This window comes from Prinia subflava, chromosome 6, assembly GCF_021018805.1.
Source record: "Prinia subflava isolate CZ2003 ecotype Zambia chromosome 6, Cam_Psub_1.2, whole genome shotgun sequence".
Lineage (NCBI taxonomy): Eukaryota > Metazoa > Chordata > Aves > Passeriformes > Cisticolidae > Prinia > Prinia subflava.
Genome location: NC_086252.1, coordinates 35,798,330 through 35,818,733, shown reverse-complemented (window position 1 = coordinate 35,818,733; position 20,404 = coordinate 35,798,330). Strand labels below are relative to the sequence as shown.

General features: G+C 44.9%; 1 protein-coding gene across 2 annotated transcripts in view; it reads left to right on the top strand.

The window, feature by feature from the left end:
* Nucleotides 1-16,607: 16,607 nt before the first annotated feature.
* ZEB2 (zinc finger E-box binding homeobox 2) overlaps nt 16,608-20,404 on the top strand; it is a 113,026-nt gene continuing 109,229 nt past the window's right edge. Inside the window, exons 1-3 of one of the 2 annotated variants that reach the window (XM_063401019.1) lie at nt 16,608-16,860; nt 16,965-17,063; nt 19,695-19,856. In XM_063401019.1, coding sequence (XP_063257089.1) covers nt 19,784-19,856 — 73 coding nt within the window. In that variant the 5' untranslated portion in view covers nt 16,608-16,860; nt 16,965-17,063; nt 19,695-19,783. The remainder of the gene's footprint in view (nt 16,861-16,964; nt 17,064-19,694; nt 19,857-20,404) is intronic. The other variant, XM_063401020.1, reaches the window with a different exon arrangement.

Genomic DNA, 20,404 nt, shown 5'->3' with positions numbered 1-20,404 from the left:
GGTCTGAGAGGAGCATGAAGCTTCAGGATGTGAAATGCTCTTCTAGGAGTCACCCCTGACCAAAACCGTGTCAAAACGCACCAGAAAATGATGAATGTAAGGATTTAACATTAAAACAATTGGTTTTAGCCTGGGAAACTTCCCTGCTTGCATTTATGTTAATTAAAGATGGGCATGAGCCACAATGCTCAAAGGGGTGTGGATGCAGGCACTTGGTTCTTCCCTCATCTCTAATAATTATTAGATACATTGGATGGAAATAGTTGGAAAGAAAATCAATAAGAGAATGAATCAAGAAAATGAATGGCAATTTCAAATACTTACAAGTATAGGATTTCACTCAAGGCCAAGACAAGATAAAATTAGTAGTCTGTATTAAAACAAAACAAAGTACAGTTTGATCAAACTCTCATTCAGTGGAATCTTCTTTAAGGACTTCCGATTTTGGCATTGAATAATTTGGGTCACAGAACTTAAGAGGGAAGAAAAGAAAGATTGTCTGGTGAAACTCCAAGGTTGCTATAGGCTTTCCAAAGAGAAACCAGATTAAGACAAAAAAATTACTGGTGGAAGAAAAGCTGATAAAGAAGACTAGAATTTGATAATGGAGGAATTTAATTATTCAGGTATTGATTGCTATGATAACTATGTGGAAGCTAACAAAGTTTGTTTGCAGCAGCAATGCTATTAGTCCAGTAACTGAGCCCAGTGCTTGGAGCTGGGCATGTGTGCTGTTATAAAATTAATTTTAATTATAAAATTTAACTTTAATCACATTTCATGTCAATATAAGTTTAAAAGTTAATGATAGAGCGTTCAAACTTCACTATGATAAAGATCCTCATAGATTTAAAGGATAAATCAATGGAAAACATTCTTATCAAGAACAGCTTGGGAGATTCACAAAGTGAATGGACTTGAGTCAAAGGAACAATTAAAGCCCAAATATGCTGTTATTATTAATTTAAAGAGAAAATCTTAATAAAACCAAAAGAATTGATACAGCCACAAGTGAGGAAAAATGTGACAATACACAATAGAGGCAATCTGAGAGCTGTGAACCAGGGAAAAGCAAATATCCTTTAGTGGGGGGTGTTTTGTGGTGATTCTGATTTAAAAATTCTTCCTACTGGAGTTCAAATTTAGGACCTTGTCTTTCAGGAATCACAAATACAGTCTCTCATTTAGATATTTTTGTTGCTGATATAACAAACCAAGAGCTTTGCTGTCTGTACAGTCCCATTACCAGGAGAGTGGTCTCCAGTTCCATATGCTTTACATTTAAACTCTGAGATTTAATCAATATACCTGTGAGTGGGTACTTAAAATCCAGTTCTCCCCCATTTCATGTTGCTTTGCCATGAAAGTTTAGGGTGGTCCCAGGTGGGCCAAAAGCTTTCCTATCAGACTGGCTTTCTCATTGATCCAAAAAATCAATTAACTCTTTCATAGAAAACATCATCATATTTCAGAGAAAAACCCAATTTTCATAAAAAAAAAAAAAAAAAAAAAATTACAGTTTTGATTTTCTGTGAAAAATGTTTCTGTTTGGAACCATAACCACAATAGTTTTTCCTCACCATGATTTATAAACCAGGCCATAATTCAGACAAAATATCAGCGAACTTCAGCAGACAGGATGTGGCACCCAAGCTACAGCACCTTTTAAACAGGTCCAGTTAGATTATACAAATTCCATTTATTTTAGTCTTAAATTTTTCATTTGGTTTCAATTCAAAAGGAGGTTTTTTCCTGGGTAAAACGTTAGCTTTCTGATATTGAAATCAATCTAAGCATGAATCTAATATTAATCAGCCACTTACTGCATTTACCAGAAATTGCCAGGTTCATCATTGTAATAGAAAGATCTGCAGATGGGAACAGAAATCTGGGAGGGATAGTAAACATCCTAAAATAGTCAAATAATGGAAAAATAAAGCAGAAGAAACTGCTAGTCCAAAACAAAATATTACATACTACATAGAATTTAGAATTCAGAATTTAGCATTAAGGATTATTTTTGCAGCAGCAAATAAAAATATACTTCTTGAGCCAAAGAAATCCATAAGAAATGTGGGTAGAGACCTGTAATAAATCAGAAATGTTAAGAAGTATCCCAACAGTAATTTTGAACTCTTGGCACTGAAGTAAAGTAAGCACAGTGAGTAAGGGTTAACTCCTCAGCTCACATAAATCAAGTTAACACCATTTAAGTTAGCAAAACGTATTCAAAGTCAAATTCATTTACTCCAGCCAAAGATCTGTCCCTAACTCGATCCGTTGCATTTTATACTGCATTAACAATTTTAACATATTCAGCTTTAAAGCCCAATATACTTCAATATAATCTCCATTACATACACACACTTTTATGTACACATGCATATGCAGAGGAATACATACATATAAAATTATTTTAACTTATAATATAAACAAATTAACATAACACAATTTGTAGCTATGAATAACAGAATAGGAATGGTTTTGCCGGATTTAGTGAGGAAACACACTGAAAATCCTAATTTGAGTAGAGTCAACCAACCTGGATTTACGAGCAGGAAATCTCGCTCAAATCATTTGTTGGAATTTTTTTCAAAGCTATCCCTGCCAAGGTAGACAAGAAAAATATACTATGGATTGTATACACTATGCCTAGACTTTCAAAAGAGTGTTTGATAAGATGCTGCACTGGAGATTACCAGCAAGGTACAGAGTCACTGTATAAATGATAACAAACTTTAATGAACTGATAAGAGTCTGCAAACAGCATTCACCGAGTGACTTAGGGATTGGCAGTCAATACAGGCTAGTGCCTCGGTCAGGTCGGGAGCTTGTCTGGTCTCTAATCTATGTAAAGGAATTAAATCAGAATATCAAAGGTAAGGTATCAAACCCTGCTGGGGCCATAAAAGCAGCAGGAAAGTCTCACCCAGGCTGGAAATGCCAGACCCAGATCCAGACCCAGATCCAGATCAGCAAACGCAGCATCAGCAGCGCCGCTGTGCAGGGGAAGGCAAAGAGCTTCTCCTCATGCAGGGCCAAATGTAAAAACAACCTCCAGGTGGGCACAGGGTAAGGAAGAAATTGGGGACGGTGTCATGGAAGGGGCAGAGAAACCCAGGTGCTGCTTGGGGAGAAGGGAAGAGCTCAGGGAGCGACAGGAATTGCAGCAAAAGGGAAGGAATAGATAAGAGGATGCTTTAAGTCTTTTAATCCTTAGGAGATGGGGAGTTTAGAAGAGATTAAATTCTTTTGAAATTAAAAAAAAAAAAAAAAAAAAAAAAAAAAAGACAGGAAAAAGAAAAAAGCCAATCTTTTTTCCCATCCCGATTGAATGGGTAAGAGTTTGGGTAAAACTTTCTGTGTCAGGAATAGGATTTTGGTTTACTGTAAGGTGACAAACCAGTCCTGTGTCCCTTGAACCCAAGTCCCACGTAGTTTTGGAGCACTGCAGTCCCTTTCTGCCCCAGGGGTGACAGATCTGGCCAGAAAAGCTCAGCACAACCAGCAGACCAGAGGACAGGGTAAAAACGTCAGGGGTAATTTCTGTGCTGCCATAACTCAGGGCAGTGTTGGAGGAGCTCGACAGCCCTCCTGGTGCTTTTTCAGAAGCACCAGAGAGATTATGGCTCCTCAATCCTATTTGTAGGAGTGTGTCCTCCCTGGAAAACCACAATTTGCAGTCAATTTCAGAGCTCACTGAAACTTGGAGAGGTTTGGGGCACCCTGGACCTCACTCCCAGTCCAATTTTTTATATTAGCAGTTGACCAGGTCCATGAAATAAGCTGGCACAGAGCCATAAACTCCAAGAACAGGGCTCCAGTCCAGTGGATAGGTTTTTCACCTGACAGAAGGATACATTTTCCAATAAATTTCAATTTAAAAAGTGAAATGAAAGAATTGCTGAACAGGGCTGCATGGACCCACTCTAGCACTTGAGGTTAACCAAAGAGTTTTCAGTATCATTTTGTCCTCTGGTAACTGGACAGAACTTCAGCAGGTATTTAAATTAAACCAGCAGCAGCTAAGAATGGGTTCTGCTCCTGTGGCTTTGCTACTTTTATCAACTTTTACATTCTTAATTCTTCAAACAACTTGCCCAACACTAGATCAAAATTCTGTTGGCATTTCTGCCACACCTACTTCACCCATTTGAATGGATCCTTTTTCAACATCAAGACTGAAAATGTTTGTCCTCACGAGGATTTATCATAACTGCACAAAGATTAAAATTTCAGCTTATTATTACCCACATTATTCCTTTATTGTCTCTATGGAAGGACCCTCACAAAAAGCAGTCTGATGTTGTGGTAGTCACTACACTCACTTCCACTTCTTCAGACCAGTATCTTTAAACAATGGATACAAAAAAGAGGGGATTTTAAGCTATGAGTGCCCAAGAGATGCCATGAGAAATGTTTTTACGTCCCTCATTGCCTTTGCCCAGACCTAAGGTGGCATTTTTGATTCCTCTTTGGATCACCAGCTGCCTGGTAAGGCTGGATTTCTTGGACTTTTACAGGGTTTTTTATCACTGAGGATCTTGGATATAAACCTGAAGCTTTCTGTATCTCTCAGATACTGTTTACTGATTAATTTTTAACCAGCTGCATGTCCATGTTTTCATTTCTGTCAGAACTGTTTCTTCACCTGCCTGAAACCAAGAGATTTCTAATTTTTCTTCCGTTTCCAAGTTTCTCAAAGTTCCCTGTCCACCCAGCACTGCCATCATAGTTCCTGAATAAAACCTCAGTGTTTCTCAACAGGGTGCAGAATTTCTTCCCCTAAACAACCTCTGCTAGCAGTGCCTCTTTTCTCAGGGGAAAATCTCTAAACAAATAAATAAATCAAACTTTCTCTTCATCATCAAAGCAAGTTGCTCCCCTAAGTAACAAGGCATGGCTAGATATCAGAAATGATTGTTAATATATTGGTTTTCAGGGATTTTAATGCACTTAAACAACAAATTTAAGTCTTTTCTTGATCTTGCACCACAATGATCTACTCTGCCTGCTTCCCACTTCATGCTTCACCCAAAGTGTTTTTATTTCACCAGCCTATCAATCTTTGAAATTTGAAAATCACTCAGGTTTATCTGTGACTTTGTGTTTCTTTCCCCACGGTTTGTGTTGAGAGCTTTAATGACATTCTCCTTTGAGTTGCCTCAGAGGAAAGGAAAGACCCAGGTTTTTTCACGTCTGAGGAAGCATCTGTATGCTAATTCCCTCTCAACTTTGCAAGCAGAAAATTTAAAGGGAGATGGTTTTTAGCAAATGGAGGCCAGTTAGCAGTTAGAAATCTTTGTACTGGTACCAATTTCTTGGGAGTTTTTTTTCCTCCCACCAGCTTTCAAGGCTGTTTCTTGACTTTACAAGATCATTATGAATTAATACTTGACTCCCAAAAGTCCCGCTCCACCTTAAAAATTGTACTGGATCTGTCAAACATCAATTTTGAATCAATGCCAATTCAGTATAAATAAAGTGTGATATGGACACTCCAGCAAAGGATTGCCTGCAAATCAAAAGGGCTCTTATCACACAAGGAATGTGATAGATTTTTCTCCAGTAATTCCAATTCTGATCACCTTTTCCAGAGAAGAACTTTAGTGACTGAAATAGGAATAAGATATGAAGCAATTGTTATTTCCGGCTGTTAAAGATACTTTATATAAATGAAGGCTGAGCCTAATCATTTTTTTAAAAAGACCTAAACATTAATATTTTCATAATTAGGTTGAGGACTGAGGTAGTGGCTGTATCTGGTGAGTTTAAAAGGGGAAATATAAAGCAGATTATGCCAATTAAAAATGAAAGGTCTAAGAATAAACAGTGAATTCTTGCAGAGGATCCAATTCACAGCGTAGTAGGCATTATGTCAAATAAAACCACGGAGTGAACTGAAGTATTAATGAAGAGAAGAGATAGCCAGACATGTTTACACAGGCAGACAGGGCTGGAGGATGTATCGACAACGTGGGGAGGTGTGTTGTAATGAACTTGAAGGGGGACAGACTTGTTGGGCCAAGTGTCCCTTTCCTGTCCAGGAATTCCTCATGTCCTCATTACCCTTTCACCTCTGGACAGCTGCAATATTAAAATCTGGCTCCCATCTCAAGGAAATTGAGTTTAATGTCCTTAATTTATTCCCCAGTCCCATATATCCATATCACAAAACAATCATACAGCTTGGCTCGAAGGACAGTGGCTGCTGAGGAGAGAGGCTCATCCTGGAATGGCAGGGCTGCTGCAAGGCAGGCCCAAGGCCTCTATAAAGCATCTGTGGCCTGTACAACACATGCATGATACACTCACACTTGTGAGAAACCGTCTTATTTTCACTTCTTTCTTTTCCTGGTGTCTTTTGCATGCAGAGCTTTAATTACCAAAGCAGTTGTCACATTCTTGTATCATGGCAGTGGCCAAGCTGGACAAGAACAAAGGTGATCTCTTGATTTTTTTCATGTTTTCTTCAGCTCTAAGTGCTGAAGAACTGGATTCAGAACATCTCCCTTCTCTCTGAAGCACAGAGGAGGGCTGCAGGGTTAGGTGCTGCATCCATAGATTACATACCAGGAAAAACATGAGTGGCATGTTTTGGTCCCAGGGATTGATATGCAACGCTCCGAACACCGAAGTCAACTGCTAAATAACCAGGAGTCAGAAAGGGGCAGAGTGGTTGTGGAGGGAAAAAAAAAAAGAAAAAGTGAAGGGGATAAAAATTAATCATGGAAAGAGTGTTATGTTTTATGTTAGTAAATCATTTTAACTAATTGATTACATCATATCTCCAGTCAGGCTTCTGATTTGAAATCTTCAGGAATCGGTGGGCAGGGATGTAAAAGGCACTTTTTCTCTTCATCTGGAAAACATCTACGTTGCTCATTTTCCTACATTATGGGTTTTTATTTTCTCTTTATTTTCTTCTCAGAATTTTTTTTTATGCCTTTGTGATGATTTTCTTCTGATCTGTTTGCTTACCAACATAAGGGTCATAAAATAGTGTAAAGATACTTGCAGAGTACTGATATAAATGTCAGTGCACTGGGTGCATTTTGGGATGGAGAGAGGGGTGTAAGATGGAGGATAAGTCTGTCAGCTCCCAGCAGACGTGGCTGATTTGTAAATAACAAAATTGTAGGATTTCTTCCTTTTGATGCACTGCACTTTTATTAAAAGAAAATCCCCTGGAAACCTCTGTAAATGGCATGAAACATATAATTAGACTTAGCTTTTTTCACCCTCTGCTTATTTAAATACTCAGTAACTTCAGCAGTGATTCAGTAACAACAGATTTTATAGAAACATCTGACAATGAGAACAAATATTTGCAGTGTTTTCAGTCTCTGCTCTGTATTTCTCTCTACGAGGCAGAGCTTGCCTTCCTTGTGTGTGGATCAGTGTCGCTCTCCCTGCTGCTCACACCTCCAACCAGATCCACTTGCCAACACCAAATATCAGATGTGATTTTTTTTACCCCTCTCTTCCTGCCCCCAAAACGCCACCCTACAAATTCCTGTCTCCAGATTCCAGGCAGGGACCTCCCAAAAAATGAGTGCCACCAGCAAGCAGGCTTTGGTGTGGGCAAAATTCTGGTGGCCAGGCACAGCTGGGGGGTGGTGGTGGCACAGGACCCACCTGCCCCAACAGCAGATACCCAAGGCTGTGCTGTGGCTAGATTTCTTCTCTTTTCCCTGGGCTCTGCCACTTCTGCCCTTTCCCTGCTTGGTAAGGAAACAGGTCTGTACACAGGGAGCCACCCCAGCAGAGTCATGGTGGATGGAGAAAAGCCACAAAGTCATCCTGGATGGATTTTGCTGCCCTGAGCCTCAGCACCAGCCCTCACGGCCATCAGAACAACCTGTGCAGCAAATGAACACCACACTCTTAATTTGTGCAGTGGGTTGGGTCCACACCAATATCTTCACTTGTGGGATGTGGCTCAGTCCAGTTATGGGACAGGAGATTGGGACTTGGAGATGCAATTCCTAACTCCTGAAGCCAAGGAGATCAGTGCTTACAGCGGCCCAACCCAGGCTGTCAGAATTGTTCCAGAGACCATGCTGCCTCCTCCCTAGCCCAGAATTTGGGAAGGCACAGCCATTTACAACCTCCTTGTTAGGTCCACTGGCAGGTGGACCCACTGACACGTGGACCCCCTCGGTGAACATCACACAGCATTCCCACATTCTGCCCGGTGCCCTTTTTGGACCCATTTCCAACCTGTCAGAACAAGGGGAAAGCATACAGTCAGTAGAGACTCTTCTGAATTTAAAAAAAAAGTACATAAAAAGGATAAAATTAGCCATTTTAGAGGGTTTCAGGTTGAAGGTTGCTTGTCAGAATCCAAGAAGAGAGCAGCAGTTGTTCTGACACTGCGGTTTTCACATCCTTGTCAGAGATTTGAAGCAGGAGAGCTGATGTGTGTTAAAAAAGGATGGGAAGGTTTAAAATAGTTTAGATGCTGCCTGGAGCAAGTTTGAAGAGATATAGTAAGGAGCACTGGTAGGAGTGTACGTGCACAAAAAACCATCCATGGAGGAAAACAACTTGTCCAACTGCTGATACCTTTAATTCAATTCTGACCTGAAACCCCTCAAATGACCCAGAGACGAGGCAGGAAATTTCCCAAGAAACGTTTTTAAAACATAAATCGGGGAGGGAGTGACAACATGGAGAACACTTTCATTGCAAGGGGAAAGGAAAAAAAAAAATCTCTCTCTGGTTTTTGACAGCTCTAATAACCCAGTCTAAGATTCGGGCTTGGAAAGGGGCCAGCTGGCCAAGGCTCTATCCACAGACAGGCTGGAGATGATGCTGATAGTCAGAGGGAAGCAAACAGAAGACCTGGCAAGTCCAATGCCACCCCTGACAAAGGGGATGTCTGCCAGCTCCTGGGTAAATCTGCAGTTTAGGTGTGCAGCAGCCACTGGGTTGTGCCTCTGCTTCTCCTGGAATCTGATCCAGTCAGCAGCCACCCGCAGAACGGCAGCAGTTTCCCAGATATTGGGCAATTCTGTACACAAGGAAACTATGCTGCAGCAGCTAATTGCTTTGGAAACTATGCTGCAGCGGCTAATTGTTTCAAATCATCTGGGATTTTCTAAATATCTTCGTAACCCTTGTGTTTCTGTAGATTTTAAAATATCCTGCAGTCGTGGAAAGAAAAATATGTTTTCCCTGGGGTGGCAAAAAGAAGTGATTGGGGCAATCGATCGACTCTGAACTTCTGGATGGACATCACAATGTCAGGTTTGCACCCAGATTCTTTGCTGCTAATTTCACCTCTGTTAAGTTAATCAGGAGTCAGTGGGAAAAGCAGGGTGACACTAAGAAAGCCAGGGAAAAGGAAATTTGATCTAGTCCCAAACAGGTAGCACAGGGGCAGCTGTGTAAGTGTAGAATTTATATTCACCATTCAGCCTAAAGCCAAACAAAAAAAATCTCCATGTTAATAAATCTTCCACAAGGCTGTCTGTTGATCTCATGAAGGTACAGCAGCATCTGAGGGGCATTGGATGGTGTTCATGATCTCCTGGAAGTGTCCAAGGTTGGACTGGGCTTGGAGCACCCCAGGATGGTGGGAGGTGTCCCTGCCCATGCCAGGGGTGGAATGAGATAATCTTAAAGGTTTCTTCCCACCCAAACCATTCTGGGATCCTCAGCACAGGATGTCTTCACCCCAGAACCACTGCTGGGTGACCCCAGATCCAGAAGGGATGTGTCCCTTTACAAAAAATTGTGGGAGTATCTCAGGGATGTTTGGTTTCTCTCTGCTTTTAGAACCTGAAAAGCAGAGGTTTAAGCCCAGTTCTCACCTTGCCCTTTTGCTGACACTGCCACCACCCTGATGGCCAAAGCAGTGGCAGTTTTGCCCACCGGGCTCAGAGCTTGGCCCTCCATGGGACAAGGATTGCTCAAGTTTACCTCTCTTGCCCTTACAAATTCAACCCCTCCTAGAAGAAAAAAAAAAAGGAAAAAAAAAAGAAAAAAAGAATCTGTTATCGCTGAGCATATGCAACTGCTAAACATCCTATTCAGTATAACTTCAGCCTGTTCTGAGAACTGAGTTTCACAGTTTCTTTATGCAGTATCTGTCTGTCAGATATTGCCCACCACATTACCATAGTCTATATAATATACTTCCACCAAAAAAAAATATTTGGGGCATATCTTTCACTACCTGCTGTGAAAAGAAAAAGGATATTAAAAGCTTTTGTTTTCATTTTACACTGCATATGTCTTATGTTCCCTCTATTAATGGTACTGAGGAAATTTAAACACCGTCATGAATTCGTGCCTCCATTTTGATGTAATTTCTCTAATCTGCTAAATATAAATAGTGCATCAATTTTAGATGCACTAAATCAATTTTAGATTTATTTCTAGAGCAACCATCACCTTACTTCTTCAGTATGACATCAGTGAGCCAACAGAATATTTGGGCTTCCCGTACATTTAAAAGTGCCACTAAATAAAATTCTCCAAATCTTTTATTTCTAAATAAATTAAATTCTCACAGAAGTGAAGGCAACTCCTCAGGTGCCAGGCAGGCTGTATTGCTCTAACAACCAGCCCATGGCCAGAGGCCATGGAGCAAAGGCTCTTTCATTCCTTTATTTAATTTTTCTACCTTTGGGGTTCTGGTTTTGTCCAGCTGCCCCTTCCTCCTTTCTGTTCCCTCTGTGGCTGAGCTGTGCTCGCACCAACCCAGCTCCGAGCGGGGTTGCACAACCAGCACCATCCCTTGCACCCCTTTGCTGACCAACTTACAACTGCTCTGCCTCTTCAACAGCTTCTGCTGCTCCCTTATCACCACCAGCTACAGTGAGGTGAGGTCTCCAGGGCCATGATTCAGGACTATTAAAATATATCAAGAAAATACAGGTGTTGGATCACTGGGAGGACACAGTTAAAATTTGTATTAAGAGCTCTTGATGTTTGAAACACCTCACATTGAAACAACCTTTGATCTTCTCACTAAGTATAAACAAGACAGGAACACTGTGCTTCTGAGATATTTCTTTATGGTTTCCTAGCTTAACCTCACGTGGGTTTAGGTATTGCAGGCGACCTCACCACTCTATATAAGAAAATGAGGCCTAAATGTGCTCATATCCAGAGGATTCTCCACCTTATTAATGCATATATGTCATGCATAGATTATTAACAGCTTCATAACTAGATAGGAACTTGCATTTCAATAAACATACTTTTACAAGTGCAAAGGAAAAAAGTTTTGCATTAGGATGTTTCTTACTTCGTGTCTTTGTCCTGGGAGAATGCAACTAAAGAAACCACATTTAAAATCAGACATTAGATATGCAAATATGTGTTCAGATCAGAGATACGAAAATTATTCAAATGATTAATTATTCATCATAAAAATGTCAATTAATAATTCTGAAGCATAATAGGCATCTTTCTAATGCATCTTTATTTTTCAAGCCTAAATACTGTTGAATCTGTGTTCAATTGCATTCTAACAAGTTTTTAAAAATTCAACAAAGTAAACAACCAACTATAAACAAAAGTGAGCCGTGAATTTTAATTACTGCCAACTGAGGCAAGGAGTGTGGCCAAACTTCAGCACTGATCCCAGAAGAGAAGGAAAAGCATCCCCAGCTCATGGTGTGGGACAGTGGATGGAGGAAGCTTGTCCCTCACTGCTCTCTGCCCAACGAGAAAAGAAATTTTGGGACCTGTGGATGCTGTTCCCCTGCTGCAGACACACAGACAGATGTTGTGAACAGCAGCTGAGCAGCTCTAGGCCCTCAGAAGTGGCTTTATAAATGACAAAATTAACAAAAACATACGAGGAGATTCACTTTTAACGTTCAGGGACTCACACAAGATCAAATATTACAGTGATCTGCTGGTTAGGAATGCCCAGGGATAGATAAATTAAAGCCAGACAATCTTTTCCCTTGCTTTTGGCTCCTATCCTATCCCTACATGGGTTTTCCGCAGAGGAACTCGAAAACTTTGGGAATGTTGATTCAAAAGGTTTCTTCCCAAATACCTCACCAGCGGGTGGGGAGAGAGACATTCCCTGACCTTTTCTTCCTCTCCTCCATGCCCTCTCCTCCACATGGAAATTAGAAAAAAAATAAAGGCTTTGCTTTCTAAATCTTAGTTTATAGAGACACCTGTATTGAGCAAAAGTATCCAGCAGCATCTTGGGCCCACATGGGGCCTTCCCTGCTCACAAAAAATTATTCCAGCCTGAATTATCCTCTACTGCCACAGGTGACTGCAGAAAATAATCCCCCTGGCATCTTTTTTTGTTTGATTTGGGGTTTTTTTGCAACCTCCAAATTCTTTCTCAAGGCAAGGACATCTCTACACCCCAGAGATAGGAGCATGAGAAGCAGGCAGAACCCACAGGGATCCCAAATCTTGCAGGAGCAGCTCCCTCAGAGGAGCAGGGCTGTGGGGAGGGAAGGATGCTCTCCCCAGGCTTGGCTGCAAGTGGGCACATCTCATCTGGGTCCCCTGCATGGGGATGTTTAATCCCTGATGTAGGAAGGGTTCCACACTTTAGGGAAAATAGTCGAGAGTTCTGGCTGTGAAAGACATGAAGGAAAAGCCTCAGAGCAGCTAAAGTGTATTTAGAGGTGTTAAACCTCTGTCTTCACCAACCTCTAAAATGTATTAGTCAAAACTCATCAGCCAGAACATCTTTGCTCCTATTCCTGCAGTTTTCCTCCTTCCACGTGGTGGGCAAGGAAACACAGTCCCCGTTACTCATCCTCCACCAGGGAAAAAGCAAACACACCAACATAAATAAGGCAGTGAATCATCCCCTGTGCCACCAGGTCCCCATAAAGCCACCATGGCAGAAGGTCTCAGCAGAAGGCTCAGGTCCTGCAGGGCCTGTGCCCCAAATCCCTCCTTGGTGGCTGCTCACCTCCCCTCCCCTCTCGGTCAGGGCTGGGGATCACAGGGAGGTCTCTCCCTGCACAGCCCCTTCCTCATGCAGGGTTTGTCCCTGGCAGCAGGGCTTGTCCCAGCCGGCCCTACAGATCCACACAGTGGTGGGAACACGGGGTTATCTCCAAGGGGCTTATCTTCATCACGATAGGGACTGGTGGACAAAGGGAACCCACTGAGGAGCTGGGAGCAAGACACTTCTCCTATGGCAGGTCTGCATCAGGATCAGGCCATCCTCATTTCAACTTGTGGCATTTCCATGTGGGAAAACCTGAGGAAAAGAGGAGAAACCCGCACTCAGAGAACTGCCCTTAAAACCATCTCCAAGCTACAGGGAGCTATACATGAGGAAGGAGCTGGGGTTTGTGAGGATATTTTGGCTCTGCTTGCTTTTAAGCTGATGGGGTGTGGGGGGGATAGGATGTGCAAAAGTTTTAAATAGAGCAGGGAATAGGATCTGCATGGGGATGTTGATGGAGCAGGGACTGGGGTCAGGGCTGCCAGCACCACCCCAATAAAGGCAGGATCTATAGCCTGTCATTATTTCCATCTCCTAAAGAAGCTGCACGCCCGTTATTAGTTCAGAGCTGGGCAGGAAATCATCGCCTGGATTAAGGTTAAATTCCATCTCAGAAGGGCTTATCTGATTGCTAAATGTTTATGTCCAGTGTCCAAAAATTAAAAATAAAAAAACCTCGACAAACACCCTCACATCTCACATTAAAACAACATCTGATAACGTTGGGTGCTATGTCAGTCCTGCGAAGATCCGAGCAGTTTCATCGCTCCGACGCAAACCCTGCGGAGGCACACCATAGCTGGGGAAACTGTGAGATTGAGGGCTGAAAGAACAGCCAGCAAAATTATGAATAGGGATTATCTGACAATGCCGACATCTTTCTGAAAGCCCTTGAGCATCATCACACGCTCTGAGGGTTTGTTTTCCAGCGTAGCTGCAGATAAATATATTTTATTGATACACCATCGACAGCACTGCTGCCTATTGCGAGTCAGGCTGCAGCCTCTCATAATCTCCAGTTCATCCCCTTGTTTTGTAATCTGCAAATGTAGGAACAATATGTGAGGAGTTTGTGATGGGATTAATTTATTTTGAGAACTTGTCGGTTGGTTTTTAGGTTTTCTCCTTTTTCTCCTAGAAAACGTGGGTGAGTGGAAATCGAGCAAGTCAGTAATTAGCATTCACTTTTTTCTTTTCCTTTCTTTTTATCATATGCATCTAAATTCAGTTTAGCTCTTTAAGGAATTGCCAGACTGCCCTTGATTTATAGGCAGTGCCTTCTGGATCTGAGAGGATCTAATTCAAACTAATAATACTTGAATCTGATTTCAGGATATTTGCGCTGTGCTATATATTTCATTAAGATATCATCGTTCTGCGTGTGTGTGTATGTGTGTGATATGTCTCTGTGTATCCAGGTACATTTAGGCATGGAGAAGTCATGCATCCTGCAGGAAAATCATGCTTGCCAATAGTGGCAAGAAAACTTTTAACAGAGCCATGATGACTCGTAGCAGGGGACAAAAATTGAAATATAAATAAAAATATTAATTAAAAAGGCTAAGGCAGCTCGTTGCCACCTTTGCCTAGCTGGGGATTGCAGCGGCAGCAGACGGCCAGAGCCTGCCTCTCCCTCCCCACTCCGCCTGCAGCTCGGGGTGAGGAGGGGACACCCCGAGGTGCCACTTCCCAGCCCGGGAGGACATTTGGATGTCCCTACCCGGATCCCCCCGTGCGCTGCTTCCCCCGCGTCTCTCAGGGGCACCCACTCCCTTCTATCTAAGAGTTGACCAAAATAAAAACCCCATCGGTGGCTCTGATGAGCTGCAAAGTCACCCTGGTGGGGCGAGGGGGGGTCCCTTCCTTCCCCTGCGATGCTGAACCGGCAGGAAGGTGTTCCCTGGGCAGGACCATTTTGGAGCGCGATCCCATCGCTGTTGTTCGCCCTCCACTTCTCTCTTTAGGCACACGTTCAACGCACAGTTCAAGAGCAGTTTATCTAAGCTCGATGTAAGTAAAAGTGAGGTGCGGGATCACTGTGACATTTGTTTCGGTTTTCTTCGAGAGTGGGAGAGAAAAAAAAAAGAAAAATAAAGTGCTGGAATAGGCTGAACTCTTGTGAGAGCAGGGAAATTGTTCCGCAGCCCTTTGGGCAGCCCCACGTTTATCTCGGGAAGGGACCGTGCGAGCGGGCAGGACGCGAAGTTTCTCTTCGCACTGAGATTATTTCGAGCTCCTTCAGGAGGAAGGAGCGGCTGTGGGCTGTGCTGGGAGCCGGGCAGGAGCGGCTGGAGCCTCGGCCGGATCTGCCCCCTCTGCAGCCTTCGCTCAGCATCCCCGGCTCGCTCTGCCTTCACTCACTTCGGGGTTACTTCTCGATTACGCGCGGTGTAAACCGGCTTTTTGATTAACAAACCGGCAGAGCGTTGGTTAAGAACACTTAAACTTCAAAAAAAGAGAAAAAACTATCCCCCTGGGAAGTGGGCTCTGAATTGGTTAATAATGTGCAGTACTTGCTAAATTGCTGACTTCCAGATGTGGAAAATATCTTTCTTGTTTAGGACCTACGTAACCTGATTGGATTACGACAGAAGCGTCACATTGGAAGGCTTTTGAGTGATGATTTAATTAACCATACAGTAGAAAGCTGTATTTGCCAGGAAACCCCTTCCATATTTGCATAACCAATCCCTTCAGTGCAAAGGTGGAGTCTGGGCTTTTTTTTTTTTTTTTTTTTTTTTTTTTTTTTTTTTTTTTTTTTCTTTCTCGTCTTTTTTTTTTCCCTAAATGTAATTTTATTTTAATTTTAATACTCGAAAAAAGTGAAAAACTTGTAACCTCCCTGAAGTTCATCCCCACGCGTTACTCGTCCACGCTGTCTCTCTGCTCATCCAGCTTCTCTTCCAAGAAAGAGCAGAGCCAGGAAAAGAGCCCATCTCACCCCTGATCCATATCTGTGAACAAAACAGATAGACTGTAAGATCTCAGCACGTTAGGTTGATTTTTTTTTTTCATCAGATTTAGCTGACTATTCAAATAACCTGGATGAGTGCTGAAATGAAAGGGAAAAAAAAAAAAAAAAGCCCCAAAAGAAACGCGTGAAGGATAAAAATAAAACCACACCAAAACAAGCCAGGAGCTTATTTGCAGTACCCGAACAGAGTTTAGTTTCTAGGCTTGATGTTAGGGTAAGTTTTCCTCACCGCAAGAGAGGAGAGCTTGGCCGCGGGAGCGTGCGGGGCAGGACGCGGCTCCGCGGGCGGGCGGGAGAGCGGGGGGACCCCGCCGGGGGTGGGGGCACGGCCAGGGATCCCGCCCGGGGATGGGAGAACCGGCAGGGATCCGGCCCGGGGGCACGGGATCCGGCGGGATCCTGCTGGGGAGGGGGCGGGGGATCCCGCCCGGGGGAGGGAAAGGGATGCGGCGGGGGCACACACGGGCAGGGATGCGCCTCGGGGCGGGGGGTGAGCGGGGATGCGGCCCGGGGGTGGCGGGGATGCGGGCTGGGAGGGCAGGGGTGCCCCCGCGGGGCAGGGGGCTGCGGCCCCCGGGGGGGTCGGGATGCGCTGGCGGGGCGCGCTGAGTTTCCGCGGGGCGCGGAGCGGCGCGGAGCGGAGCGGCGGGGCGGGGGGCGGGCGCGGGGCGGGGGGCGGGCGGGAGGAGGTGGAATTGCATTTCTGCCGCTAAAGCGTTCGCGGAGACTTCAAGGTATAATCTATCCCAGATCCTTTCCCAGAGAGAAACTTGGCGATCACGTTTCCACATGATGCTCACGTTTGGTGCTCTCCAATTATCCCTCCCCACAAAGATAGGTGGCGTGTGTTGCAGGGTCTCTCCTCTCGCTCGTACAGAAAAGAAAAAGAAAAAAATGTCATTAGAAGAGGCGTAACACGTCAGTCCGTCCCCAGGTTTGTGTTTCCTGGAGTGGCAGAAAGAGATCAGTCCTAACCTGCCCAGCAGGAATAACGGTCCTTCCGACAACTCTTTGCAAGGCTTTTTACAATTTCTCCAGGAGCTGCATCTCCCTTCACCTTTTCTCCTCCACTTCGCGGCTTCTTCATGCTTTTTCTTCTCACCATTTCTGGCCAAAACTACAAACAAGACTTCGCAGGTAGGTTCGGAATTTAATTCCATTTTCTCTCCTTTTTTTTTTTTTTTTTCCCTCTTCTTTTTTTCTCACACCACCTCATGCATCAGCGGGCTTATTTCATTTCGAGAGTATTTTAATTTTTCTGGATTGTTTATACTTGGGGAGAAAAATCTTTTCTATTTTTTTTTTTTCAATCTTTTTAACCGAAACCTGAAGTCACTCCAGCACCGCTCCAGGAAGGGGTGAGCACTTTCGGGGTGCTCGGGGCTGTGCCACCACCACCCCTGCTCCCCTTACCTGTCAGCCAGGTACGGGAGGTGCCTTTTAAAACGCAGCAGCAAAAGTTTTAGTGTTAGGGAAGGACTTGGTCCTCCTGCCAAAAAAACCCTGAAACATTCCCCCACCCACCTCCTGCTCTTTTTATTTCAGATTTTACATCTGAGCTCTGAAAGTTTGCAGGTACCTGTTAATGCTTTGCATGCTCTGAGCATGCAGAGCCAGCCCGGCCGGGCACCGCTGGAGCCCCAGCCCCGGGCAGGGCTCCCCGGCAAAGGATGTGTTTCCCCAAACAGAAAGTTTTGCTGTTTTGTCTGCTTAGTTGGTTTCATTTCTATATTTTATTTTGTGAAGCTGGGTGAAGTAACACCTTAGCTTCTGGGAGCCTAAAGCAAGAAGTGAAAGTACAGACTGGAACTTATAAGTCGTTTACCAAAAGGAAAAAAAAAATTAAAATTAATACATAATTTTAAAAGCTTGCCGGTCCTCTGGGAAGAAAAGTGTTCTCTAAAATTGCAGGTTTAAAATTATTGACAACTTTTTACGGGAGGCTGGAGAGTGGGGAAGGGAGTGAAATGCATTTAAAACAATTCACCGCTGGTCGTTTTGCATTAAAACGCCAATTGCCGAGGCAGGCTGAGGGTCTGGGCTCGCCTCGGTGCCTGTCCTCCCTCCCCGCTGGATCTCCTCTCCTGGCAGATCTGCCGCGGTGATGCCACCCCAGCCTCGGGAATAACTGGCAAATACTAAAGTTTCTAGCACATTTCTCAGCCTCTTCTTTGCTCAGCCACATTCATCCACATCCTCAGAGCCACCCATTCCCCCTGTCCAGGCGGAATCCCAGGCAGGAGAGTGTGAGTAAACACGCTGACCCCACACACACTCTCTCAATCTTCCCATCCGCTTACCTGCTTGGAGATTTATTATTTTTTATTTATAGCCGAGCAGGTTTTATAACAGTAAACGCCTGAGGAGAGAGTTCAGGCAGAATAAAAAGACCCAACAGCAGCACACTTCACTGCTCAGTCCTGGTGTGAAGCTCCAGCAAAGTAAAAAGACACAAGGGAGAGGAAAGAGGAAAAGGGGGGGAAAAATCTCACTCTGCTTAAAATATATGTGTATGTGTGTATATATTGAAATTGTGGAGTCAGGTAATAATTTTTTAGGTTTTATGTAAAACTCCCAGTGCAGGAGAAGACAATAGATGCGAAGGCGAGGGGGCATCCTGCTCAGGAGAGCAAGGGTTAATTGCCCTTGTTTTACAGTTTGCATCTGTTACATCTTTTATAGCCCCCTGTTTAAACTAATCCTCGAGTCAAAGCATCTTTAAAGCTACAGCATCTTCTTCGAGATGGACTGAGTTTCAGGAGCGTTCTTGCAGCAAACCAAACGCTCCTGCCCCTCTTTCCCTTTGACAGATAGAGCCTCCTGCCCAGCCCGGGCACACAGGCACGCACAGTAGGTCTAAAAGTTTACAAGTCGCTTTTATTTATATATTTTTTCTTAAAAACAAAAAACCAAAACCCAACTGAAAGGCTCTGAAAACTCTGACAGCGGTAGTTTTGATTTCTGTTTCTTTTCTGGGAAGGTAAAGAAAAAAATATATGACACTCTGAAGCTTTGTTTAACTAAGGGGCAGGGGAAACCCTGAATATTGTCAAACTGACTAAAAAGGTGACAGAGGTTTATAATTACGCTCCTCGTTGTTAGGGGGAGGGGGAGGCATCCGTGCTGATCTTTACCCCAAAAGGACAGGGGAGAGCCATGTTTCCCTCTGCTCTTATCACTTTGCTGGAGTGCACTTTGGAAGGGGAAAAAAAATGAAGGCAGGAGAAGGGTAGGGTTTCGCTTGAAAAGAAGTTCTAGTGTCAAATTAAAGTACTTTTAGGAGGAAATGGTCCGCCTAGCATTGAGTCAAACAGCCTACTGTAAAAGCTGTGCATTCCCTCATACGGTCATGAGTTATGACTCATTTGAGATGTAATTCTTGTCTCTCTCTCTCTCTCTCTCTCTCTCTCTGATCTGCTTTGCTGGTGCAACACACACACACGCAGGGAGGGAGACACACGCACACGCGCTCACACACACACACACACACACGCAGAGACACACACAGAGAGAGAGAGAGGGAGAGAGAGAGAGGGAGCAGAAATAAATAAATAAATAAATATATAAATAAATAAAGAAGAAATCTGCCCGGCTGGGGAGAGAGGGGGAGCCCGCTCCGACCGCGTCCCACCTCCCCCGGCACGGCCAGCCTCGCCGTGTGCGTGGATGGGTTCTCTTTCGGGTGCAAACTGGGGTCCCCGTTGGCGCCCTGCGTTTAAATGGGACATCCCGATGCCCACATTGTCGCTGTGTTTGGTCGTTACATAGAGCCTGCGTGCTGCTGCCGCTGCCGCTGCCGCTGCTGCTGAATCAGGGAGTCGAGCCCATGCGAACTGCCATCTGATCCACTCTTATCAATGAAGCAGCAGATCATGGCGGATGGCCCCAGGTGTAAGAGGCGAAAACAAGCCAACCCCCGGAGGAAAAACGGTAAGACGGCCCCCCGGGAAAACTTTTTCCGGCCGGCTCCGGCGCGGCCGCGGGGGGAAAGGCGGCGGCAGGACGGGGGAGCGGGACGGGGAGGGGGGCACGGCGCCCGGCAGCCCGGGGCTGGCCGCCCCCCGCCTCCGTGCGCGGGTCCCGCGGTGCGGAGCGGTGCGGAGCGGTGCGGAGGGGCCGGGGGGAGCCGCGCCGCCGCCCGCCCCGCCGCCGCCGCGCCCCAAAGTTTGTTGCGCGGGCGCGGAGCGGCGCGGGCGCTGCCCCCGTGGCCCGGAGCGGCGGGGCCGCTGCCCCGGAGCGGCGGAGCAGCGGCGGGGGCGGCGCGGCGGGCCCGGCGCTCTGCGCGGGGCGCTCCGGCGCTGTCAGTGCGGGCCGGGCCGGGGCGCGGAGCGGAGCGCAGCGGGGCGGTGGGAGGCGCGGAGCGGCGCGGAACGAGCGGGGCGGGCGGCCCTGGGAAAAAAACCCGGCAGCGTGAGAACCCCGAGGCGGGCTGGCACCGAGTTAGCGACTCTCTCTCTCTCTCTCTCTCTTTTATTCTT